The sequence below is a fragment of the Coptis chinensis genome, chromosome 6, assembly GCF_015680905.1.
Source record: "Coptis chinensis isolate HL-2020 chromosome 6, ASM1568090v1, whole genome shotgun sequence".
Taxonomy (NCBI): domain Eukaryota; kingdom Viridiplantae; phylum Streptophyta; class Magnoliopsida; order Ranunculales; family Ranunculaceae; genus Coptis; species Coptis chinensis.
Genome location: NC_141461.1, coordinates 7,302,779 through 7,314,664, shown reverse-complemented (window position 1 = coordinate 7,314,664; position 11,886 = coordinate 7,302,779). Strand labels below are relative to the sequence as shown.

Sequence of the window (11,886 nt, the reverse complement as noted above, 5' to 3'; positions counted from 1 at the left end):
CAACCTTAACATCCTTGATCTTGACATTCTCTGGCTTTGTAGCCTTTGTCTTTATAGATGAGGAATCCCTTATATTGTCAATGTATGCAGGGGCCATCTTTTCATCAGTGGAGAGTCTTTTCACCTCTTGTGTAGTCACAGCCCTAGGAATAGCCAGACTAGGCCTATTACTAACTCGTACACTGGAGGGTCTCCACCTATCAGCAGCCACATCATCACCCTGTATAGAGGGTTTATTCCGATCTATGTTCATCGAACCTGTGTGATTCAATATACGCTTTATCCTTTGCCTAGGGTTATGTCCCTGAAGGGGTGATGGCACTCGCATAGCATTCAAGAGGTAAAGGACAAACTTCTTTCCTTTATATATCAACCCCCCTTCCTTTTAGATGCGAAAGTTGTGCCTCCAGCCGTTTGCACACTCTATGTTCATGCCCTATCAAACCACAATGGTGACAAAAAGTAGGCAGGTTTTCATATTTAAATATTTTTTTACATACCTTTCTGTTGGACAGCTCCAGGTTAATTGATAACCATAAAAAGATAATCTTACTCACAAATAAAGCGATGACACTCTAAACGCAAGTAAAACTATAAACTAGTCTGTTACTAGATTTATCAAAGATATTTGTTTTCTACTCTCGAATCTATTGACGTAGAGTTGGAATAGAAGATTCGTTCCACTCCTAGTCCTTTAGCATTCAAGTTTTCTACAATTAACGAGTCTATCCAAAGTCTAATGAGAGTAATGATGGAATTTATACTACGATGTGAATTCAAATAACAAGTTACGAATAACGAAATGACAAATTGCTAAGAGTTGAATCTAGATAAAGAATTAGGGGAATTTGATTCCACCTTGATTCCAACTTAATAACCTAGCATAGAATTGTTGTAAACCAATTCTTACCGGAACGTAAGAATTGGTCGTTCTAATCCCTAATTATACATGGCATTTCTACCAATTCATAACTAGCATGTGAGGTCGTCCACCCATTCTCATGGCGAATCAACGACCTTCTAGAGTAGAATAGATTCTTACAACGATTCTATACTACACAATCAAGTTTTCATCAAGGCTTCATCAAACCCCTCTAATTGAGGTTTAGCCTTGATTCATCAAACTATCATTTCCCATTAAATTAAAACTAGACATAATATAAAGATTTGGACTTTACTAATTTTAACTAACAATACTTCAAATCTAATTAATAACTAAGAATTGAATAACAACAAAAATTGAAATTAGATCTACAAATTTGAATGACAAAAATCGAAATGATCAAGAACTACTATTTTATTTATCTAATCAATGAAGAACAATCATTCCAATAACTAATCTAAAACAATGCATGAAACTAATTAATTAACTAATTGAAATTCCAAAAACTAGATCTACAAGCTATTTTAATGGTTACTTTTTATTCTAAGCTATCTAACTATATCTTCCTTAAGAGCTAAGTCTTGTTTTATGTAAAGAAGGAGACCAAATCCACAATCTCGTGCATGGGCTGAGGTCTCATGTTTTGGACTGGAAAATCGAGCCCAAAGCCCAATTTCTTCAGTCCACAGAGCCCGTTTCAGTTAGCTTTGACTTCATCAGACTTTTAGTCCACTTTTACTCCTCTGATTAGGTCAAGGCTTAGACCATTGGAAATCTCTTTTCGAGCCGGTCGTTTTGACGTAAGGTAGGCCCAAATCCGAGGCCTGAGTCCAAAGTTATGGTCTTCTAAGTTCTGGCGACTTGTCTTGTTTTTTTACCCGTGTTGACTTTTCGAACGATCGGGATTCATAAAGGCTTTGTCTCCTTGAATCTTGGCCTTCATCACAGAACTTCTTAACAACCAACCTTTTGCTCCTTTATATCGCCAAAGTGGCACATTTCTACACATAATTGAGTTCTATGCCTCAAATATATAAAAACACGTAATTAGCATTAACTCTTATTTATTACTCGCATAATTGGTCTAAAAGTAATATTATTAAGGGATTAAAACTACAGTTTTGGGCTCTTATCATTAATCTCTTTAGTAAGAGGTTTTCGGATATTAAAGATACCTTTACACCGAGCATACAGACTACTTGATTCCATTCCCCCTCTTACATCAGTGCCAACAACCTTTGCCACACTGTTGCCAATATCAGTAACATCCTCCTTATTTATATGCTCCACCGATAGTCCATGTACTTGAAACCACATGAGGAAGTTTGAAAAATCATACTGATCCGTAGGGGTGTCTCTAACCCATCTGGTGAATGATATAAGCAAGCCATAAATGTCCCAAGGGCCATTCTCCAGCGTGAAGAGCATGTCCTCTTGTCAAGTAAAACCTACTCTAACCACCCCCTCGCCATGAAGGTGAGTTCAAAATTGTTATTAAGTTTGCAGTTTCGCTCCAGTTCCCTACTATTTCCCCGTCATCAATCCAGTCTGATAGGAACATTTTACCTATGATCGCAAATTTCCATTCCTCCAAACTATCCGGTTGAAGAGGCTTTAGAGCGATCGTCTTTGGGTTATTATAAAACTCAGACGGAGGTAGATAATCATTTAGAGAACTTAAAGATGCGAAGCTTTTCTTCTCTCCCATAGTAAAGGATTAGAGCAAGGAACAACAGTCAACAAGAGCTTGTAGAAAAAGAAACTGAGAAAAAACTCATAAAAGAAAGAGAACTAGAGGAGCTGACTTTCACCCAAGAAAGAGAATCAGATAAAGATCCTCACCCAAGAAAGAGAAAACCAAATAAGGATTCTCACCCAAGATAACATAAGAAAGAGACCTTACACCAGGTTTGGTAAAAAAAAACTTTGTTAGATGGATCCGATGCGTTGTGAAAAAGCAAGAAACAAAAACGTTGATGAAGAATAGAACGCTAAGACAGCTGGCACGTTGGCTAAACTTTAACGTTTAGAGAGTGTGGAACTCAAGTTGCCTTGGGCAGGTACCCTTTCTCAATCCAAACTCTTACTTAAATTAGTTTTTTTTTTTTTGTAATTAGTTTTTTTTATTTTGTGAAAGATTCTACAAGAAATTGGTTTAGAGGACCAATTTCGGGCCAAAATCACTCTAGAGGACAAGGTTTTTTAGAAATCACTCACAAAACCAAATTTCACATTTTAATAACCCACAGACCTAGTGTTTTAATTAAAATAACCCTCAAGGACAAAATAAGTTAGCCCGGTCTTTTTTCTTTTTCTTAAATATCACTTTTACCCTTCTGTGTTTTATATACATGAAATCACACGCCCTTCACTGCTTTATATGGAAGAGAGCTGGAAAACCAATTTTTGGGTGAAAATAACTCGTACAAATCATTATTTATACCCCAAATAGGAATGAACAATGAACAATTGTTCATACTATAATAAATGTTATTATTTTGATCATACATTATTGTTCATACCTCTAAATAGGTATGAACAATGATCGTTCATAACTTATGTTGGGGTATATATATATATAGCTCGGCTCTTAAACGGACTAGTCCATTTATGGACTTGTGTCTTGAACAACTTATATAGTGTCGTGAACAACTTATATAGTGTCTTGAACAACTTTTTTAATTTACACTTATTAACTTTTTAATTTATGTTTATATGTGACACTATATAAACTGTGCAAGACATTATATAAGCTTCGCAAGACACTATATAACAAGTCCGTAAACGGACGTCCGTTTAAGAGCCGGGCAGTCTATATATATATATATATAACAATGATTGTTCTATATATATAAAACAATGATTGTTCATACTCCAATAGGCGTTCTTACTAATTATATATACATTATGTTGATGTATGAACAATCACTGTTCATTCATACGAATAGTGATTGTTCATAGCTTATGTTTAGGTATAAACAATATTGAGGTACGGTATAAACAATGTTCATACCCCAAATAATCAAATATGTATGAACAATGATTGTTCATACTCCAATATGTGTTCTTACTGATCATACACTATGTTTGAGGTATAAACAATGATTATTCATAGCTCATGTTGAGGTTAATTGTTCATACTATATACACCGGGTCGTTTCTGTTGGGACGGATTATTTATTATTTCACGTCAGGGACCTTTCATCTACCCGATCCATTTTTTATTTCACATCAAGAGTATACTTGACCTTTCATCTACCCGGTCCTTGTGAATGATTAAAAAAATAGTTTTGAGAGTGATTTTTTGTCCAATTTGTCCTTGAGAGTTAGTCTCTGAAGATTCTCAACGGTACAATTCTCGTTGTAGGCATAGTACAAAATATTGCAATAAATATCGAACAATTAAGCAAAGATATATAAATATCACGTTATACATATTCAACTATAAATATCAATGATATTTGTTGATATATCGACAATATGAAAGATCTGTCAATATATCACCAAACAGTGGATTTTATCGCAATATATCAACGATATATCAATGAAATATCAACCGAACCTATTCTACACTTTTCTAAATGTAAATTTTTTTTTGCTCAATTGTGGAGTACGTCAAACTTTGTTCTGTCAAATTGAGCACTAACATGCCTACCACTAGTGCCACCAGGTTGTTATATAAATGTTGGCTCTCAAATTATTCATAAAGTGTGTGACAAAATGACAATTAAAATTAACAAAATTGAGTTTTGAATAACAATTACGCTTTGTGGGAGGGAATGAACCTAGGTTCATTCTGGAAATTAAATGGTAGGCCCACTAACCGCTAGAGAATGAACAACATTAATATTCATAGACCAATCTATTATTGTATACCTATTAATTTGTGTATTTCAACCAAGTAACCCTATTATATTTCTTTGTCGGGTTGAGGTCTGGACTGGGTCTGATTACATTACAGAGAGAAATACAAAAGTTCCAAACTCAAATTCTTACAAAGACAAAAACGTTATTTTTTTTTTCTTTCGGTTCTAAAAGCACCATGAATCCCGAGCTTATTGATGGGTTGAACTTGTATTTGGAACTCAAAACATGATTTCATAAGGTATATAACAATCCTAAATATGTGCAAATAAATTAGTTAGTATTTTTGAACACTAGAGTTATTCATATTAAAACTATCATCACATTTAATGAAAATATTGATGGTATTTGTAGATATTTGTCGATATATCGTGATATATCCACGACATTTGCAGTAAAAAAATACCCACACAGAGTTTGTTAATATTTGTAGATATTTGTAGTATATCACGATATTTGCAGACGTCCAAATATAAAATTTCCCCACATGGGAGGATATCTATCTAATAAAAAAAGGGTCGGTGTGGGGACCGCAGGGCCCCATCCGGTGGCTACAAATCCTTCTCACAAGTTATGACATGACATATCCAAAGACTTATGGGGTATGTGCAGTTTATTATTTGGGCACAAAAGTACTGGAACATTATTGATTTGGTCAATGATAAGCACATGCCCACATTTATATTATATTGTCTAGTTAATTAGTATAAATTCCTTTGATTAGTCTATTTCATTGGTTTTACGAGAATTAACGCGAAGACGGTGAAACGGGTTGAGATTGAGGACTTTACGGGGTTGTAAGATCCTCACGAATTGACTCAAAAGAGAATACATAAAACAATGTTGGAAATAGCATGTATGAGGTATTCTAATGCTACTGTGAAAGTTTGAAGTGTTGTTGTCAAGAGGTCAGAGTGCGCCCGCGCCCTAGTATGCTTGTTCGAGAGCGCGCCCTGCGCCCTCTTCTAAATTCGCAGAATTACAATACTTTTTCCAGCACCCTTCACAACTTGCTTTACCCGCTCCGAACTCAATTTGGATAGCTCCAAAAGGAGTAAAACACTGAAGGGAAGTTTCCTAAAGCAATCCCTATATATACCAAGCAAAACCAAGGATATGAGAGCCTCTCCAAAACGTATAAAAGAAACAGTAAAGAAAAGAAAAGAAAATAGAGAGAGAGAGAGAGAGAGAGAGAGAGAGAGAGAGAGAGAGAGAGAGAGAGAGAGAGAGAGAGAGAGGACTTCACAAGCACTAAAACAAGCGATATCTTTGGAAGTCAAAAGCTTGGAGAACAACTATTGGAAATAAGAACAGATGAAATGAAGAAGAGAACGCCACATCAGGATTACTATTTTGTCAATAGGTTCTTTTACTCTTATATCTTCATTGATCTATATACTATGTGCATGTCTAGCTAAACCACAAGCTAGGGCTTAGATGAAGCCCTAGACTTGTGTAGGTTTTTGATGTTTCATTAGTTTACTGTTCTCATAATTTAAAGATTCATTGATTGATTTCTTTTGGTATTAGTGGTATACTTTCATTAATTATATCTTGTATGTAAATTCCATGACTTGACTAGTTAATAGTTAGATAAATATTATGTTATTATCAAAATATTGATTTTATCATTTATATAAACTTGTGAGAAGTCGTGCTATAAGAAGACGATTTTTGTTAGGAGTTTATATTCTTGTTTGCTGAAATTCAATAAAATCAATATATATATTTATATAAGAGCTTAACGTTCACATCTTCGAGCAAGCTGGGATTACCTTTTCCTCATGCTACTCGTAATTAAAAGAGAATTTTAAACTGATTTGACTTTACTAATCTACAACAGTCTAGGGTGGATTCGAATGCCTTAGTATTCTCTCCATTATTAGTACGTATTTAATATAAGTTTTATTAATTTTCATAGTTTAACTAGCTAGGTTAATAATTAATATTCCTATAAACACATATAATTTGGATTAGGTTCAATAGACTTTAGATTTCAATTATTCCTATATAGTAATCCCTGTGGGTTCGACCTTGTTCTCGCACACCTACTACAATAGACCTTGTGCGCTTGTAAGTAATAGTAAAGTAGGATTTAATTAGCATGTTAATTTAGGTTGGTTAATTATCCATCAGTCAACAATAGTTGCCTTATGGGTTGGGATTTTATCTTTCGGTGGGTTGGTTTTTTTGGGCCTAATTTGAAACAATGACGTAGGCACGAGCTATTTATACTAAAAGAGGTCGGTGTGCACCCATCTGGCAGCTACAAATCCTCTTTACAAGTTATGACACGGCGGATTCGAAAACTTATGTGGTATGTGCAGTTTATTATCTAGGCACAAGAGTACTGGATCATTGTTGATTTGGTCAACAATACGATTGCTTTATGGGCAGAGCTTTTATCTTTCAGTGGATTGAAGTTCTTTTGGGCATAATTTGAAACAGTGTCATAGACATCTCTACACTATATGATAGCCGGATATTTAGGAGGAAAATTTCTCAACCGAACTATATATTTGTAATCTCTCTATTTTATGATTTTAGAACCACCTCCCTTAATTATTCTAATCAACTCCTTCCTTTTTAAATAATTTACCAAAAACTCTCTCACTTTATTGAAATTAGAATTAGCTTCATATTATTTAAAATAATTTAGAAAACCTTATTCACATCACTCAAATTATATTCAACCACTCATAGCTAGTAAATTCGTGGACGGCAAAAGTTCGATCACGTCAATTATTAAGCCTAAGATTCAAATTTTCAACAAAATACTTTTAAATATTCGGTCCAATAAAACGCTATCATATCGTGTTTTAAACGGGTAAATTATATTTCAAAAATTCCATATATTTTACATTTAAAAATTTTGATATATTATATAACGTTTTTATTTTTATTTTTACAATTTTATTCATGAAAAAATAATACAAATGTCATTTTTATTCAAACCTTATAATTGAAATAATTCAATAATTCGGCAATTATAAGCCCGACCCAACCAATTCGCGAATTAAACCGTGATCATTCAAAAATTCAAAGATATTATTCGTTTTTTATTAAGCCAAACCTTATAATTCGCGAATAATTCGTGAATAATTCGGCGAATTACTAGCTATGAACCACTACCAAAAAAACGAGTTTACCGACATACACCATAAAGAATATCCGACGGTTTCCATCAAGAGGGGGAAGTACCCGCAGATTTTGTCGGTCGGGTATAATATTTCCATCTATCGGGTAAGCTCCCTACGTACTTCATTTGTTTTAGATGTGGCTGACGGTTGTAGGAGAGTTATTGTCCGTCGGCTATTTCGACGGTTTTAATTGTTGTTGATTTCCAACAGACTCACGTAATTTCCGATTTGTTTCAATATTTTTCAATGTTTTCAAACCGTCGGATTTGCTCCCTCGAAGTTTGGGTCATCGGCATATCTCTTCCGAATACCGGGCGTTCAAATTAATTTCATTTCCCAATTTAATTTTTAGGAAAAAAAAATTACAAAAGATAACCCAAAAACTGTTATCCCTCTCTCACTCAAGGCTTGTTGTAGCCGCTTCACTCCTTCTCTCGTTATGGGTTCGTTGAATTCTAGGTAAACCATAATAAATTGCTTGTCTTTCTGCCAATTTCTATCTTTTGATTTATGTAAGGATTCTTTAACTTAATCTTTTATGTGTTCATGATCTTCACGCAAGGCATGCAACTACTACTACGAGTTCATCAATGGGATTACAGATGTTGGTGGTGTATGTGGTAATAGGAGGCAACCTGCACTTCTCAGACTTGCTCTTGATGATGTGGTAATCATCTATCTTTACTGGTTTTACTTTCTTGTCAATAGCATTTCTAAACTTTGAAGTAATTTTTGAAGTAATTTCTAAGCATATATTGTAAGTGTTATTTGAAGTAATTTTTTCCCATTCTTTCGATTAGTAATCTGGACTTAAAATGAACAGCCCCATAAATGCTTTGTTATTGGCTCATCTGAGTCCACAAATTTGTTTGTGAGCGAATGTACAGATGCTGTGACTAGCCATTTCACTCATTAGAGTTGCCTTCGAAACATTTTTGTTCCTAGTTAAGTGAAATATTTGAAACTTTAGTGCCTTGCTTTTCATTGATGACTCACTTATTCATAGTGTATGTTTCTGTTTTTTCTTTTGTATTTTTTTGTCAGGAGTTATTTGTGAATGGGGAGTTCAGAGTTCAATGGGCGGAAGTTGAAAATATAATGGCTAATGAGAAACTTGCTGAAATCGCTTCAGCGGACCACAAACATGCCAAAAGGTAGTCTTTCTTCCAATTTTCAGTTTTGTAGCATTTGGTATAGACTAAAGGGAATGCCAAGTTATGATGATGTTAATACTCTATTCTTAAACTGATTGTTGTAGGATTTTAGCTAATCAGCAATCAGCAGCTCGTTCCAAGGAACGAAAGAAAGATGAGGTATATTTCTTAGAATTGGAACACGAAATTCAAACCTTACAAACAAAAGCAACTACTTTGTCTGCACAGTTGACACTGTTACAGGTGTGTATTCTTTATTTACTTTATGTGCTTTTAGTGTGCCCTTCGCTGACTCACTCTCACACTCAACCAAATACAAATTCACTCCTTTTTAGTGTTTTTAAAATAAAATCTTGATTTCATATATAATAATCTTTTGTTTTAGGGGTGAAGATTCTTGGTCTCTAGAGATAAGTGTTGGTGGTCTTTTTAGTGCTCTTCTTGGTATGTTCACTTGTATTTTCTTTTTTGTTCGGTAACTAGCTGATAGTTTCCTAAGGCCATAAACTAATGGCCTTAGAATTGGTTTCATCAATTAGTGGTGTTGGGCTTGCTGCAATATGAAATATATCCACTAAAGGTTTCCCTGATTCCGGTTACTTCCCTATAATTTGAATTCTTAAGTTGCGACTTTGAGCTAATATATTAGCCCCAAGTCCCCAACTATATTTCATGATGCTAACTATTGTATTTGTTCTAATTATTGTATTCATGAGCTTCCCAAAGTCCAAGACCACATGCTAATTGTTTCCAATAATCTTTTAGTATATGCTCTTGTTTCTCGATATTTCTGGTACTTGTGTTAGTTTATGTGTCGTAGGTCTTGTTTCTCTTCAACATGGTTTTTTTTTGTATGTGTAAAGCTTTAAAGAGAGCAAAATACTACTATTCTTTTTTTTTTAAATTTTTTTTTTTTTTTTTTTTTTTTTTTTTTTGTGATGAATTTCATGTTAACTTATAAGGAGAATAATGGTGATGGACTAAAGTAGCTCATCATTGATTTCTAAAACGCTTAAACCGTTTGATGGACAAAGTTCTGGTGAAGGTGAAGATATAAGGATTAGTTTACCTGATGAAATTCTTCACCTCATTTTTTTCATTCATTCCTACTGTTGATTCATGTAAGGCTGTTTTTAAGATTTTTAGTTGAACTTGTGGTTGCATTGTTGCTTTTAATTTATAATTTCATCTATTCATTTTTGTTACACGTCCTTTCTACTTGTGCCAGATACTAAGTAAGTGTAGGTCTTCTTTAATAATTGTGATGTTGGGACCTTTTATTAAAATCCCAAGATTTTTTAAGGCACATTCTCACATTCACATAACTACCAAGGCTTAGGTCCAGAATGACCTTTCTACTTTAGTTTTTTTCATGCATTTCTTCTTGAATAAGTTAATTTATCATTATTGTGTTATCTTAATGTATGTAGCCAATGCGACGTCCACCAGTTCGTGAAGAGTCACATGTGGACACGGGGAGGTGTTTGTGTGTGCAACTAATTGATCTTTTTAACTTCTCACCAGTGCAACTAGTCCATCCTCATGTAGTACATCCCTTTTACTTGTTGATTAACCTAGGGGGTTAGGTTTGTATTAGTGCATGGAAATTGGTAGTATACTTGTTATTCATTTGTTACTTGGCTTTATTCCTTTAATTGTATGTGCCTTAATTGATTTCTTATATGTTGCAAGTACTCAAGAAAAGGTTATTCCTCGTGTTTACGACATTGTTGCAATTGAATGGAGGGATTAATGTTCTGACCAACTTTGACTTGTCTTATGGGGCTTAAAGTTTGCGTCTCATTGCATTTTATTGTTTTAGAGCACAAATATGAGATTGTGAAATGCTTGCAAGCGAGGAAACATATATGTGGAATGACTGGTGATGGAGTGAATGATGCTCCTGCCCTTAAGAAGGCTGACATTGGAATAGCAATCGCTGATTCAACTGATGCGGCTCGTAGTGCTTCTGACATTGTCCCGACGGAATCTCGGCCTAAGTGTCATCATCGTCTTTGTATTGACCAAGATAGCAATCTTTCAGAGGATGAAAAACTATACGGTGATTTTTTATTCTGTTCATGGTCTAGTATGGATTAGCTATACTTTACATTTATCCTTTCGCCTGCAATTTGATTGCCGTTTTTTGTTTTTTTGGATAGTAAATGAAATGAAAACTAGATCATGTTTTGTGTTTTCTTTTCTTGATAACGTTTTTGGTGGTTGTAGATATATGCAGTTTCCATCACAATTCATATTGTGGTAAGCTTCCTAGTAGTCTTAGGGTTATTCACTTGCATCATTTGAGTACTGTAATCTGGAAAAATAGTAGGCATACTAGATAGGAGTCTTTTTAGATTTTTATCATCAAGTTGTACAGTTCTTGCCTTCTCACCATGATTTTCATTTGACAGTTTGGTTTCATGTTGCTCGCTCTTCTGTGGAAGTTTGATTTTCCACCTTTCATGGTGCTCATCATTGCAATCATGTGTCATGTGTTGAAGATTGAGCATTGCCAGATGGATTGGAGAAATGGCATATTAGGCAAGGCTCAACAGGAAAGGCGATTTCTAGTCAATTTACTTTCATTCATAAGAAATTATGTTTCCCTCCATGATCAGTAGGTAGATTTCTATTAGAGGCATATCAAATACCTCTCCCAGGAGACGTTACCAGTAATCTTGTGATAGTCAAGTGATCTAGTGGCCCATGTCGAGATCCAAGCCGGTTAGACATTCAATGGTGGCGTTACTTATGGTTAGACATTCAATTTTGGTTGCTAAACAATTGGTGCTTAGTCATTGCTAGGGTACTAGAGATTTACCGGTTGCTAGACGAGATGGTG

At 34.6% G+C, this 11,886-nt stretch overlaps 1 protein-coding gene across 1 annotated transcript; it reads left to right on the top strand.

The window, feature by feature from the left end:
- The first annotated feature begins 5,325 nt into the window (after positions 1-5,325).
- LOC147491182 (bZIP transcription factor 18-like) lies at positions 5,326-11,027 on the top strand. Its single transcript, XM_086567199.1, has 6 exons — positions 5,326-5,349; positions 8,450-8,554; positions 8,932-9,041; positions 9,146-9,200; positions 9,427-9,485; positions 10,864-11,027. Exons 1-5 carry the CDS (start codon positions 5,326-5,328, stop codon positions 9,430-9,432), a joined length of 300 nt encoding a protein of 99 aa, XP_086423325.1. The 3' UTR covers positions 9,433-9,485; positions 10,864-11,027.
- Positions 11,028-11,886: the final 859 nt, after the last annotated feature.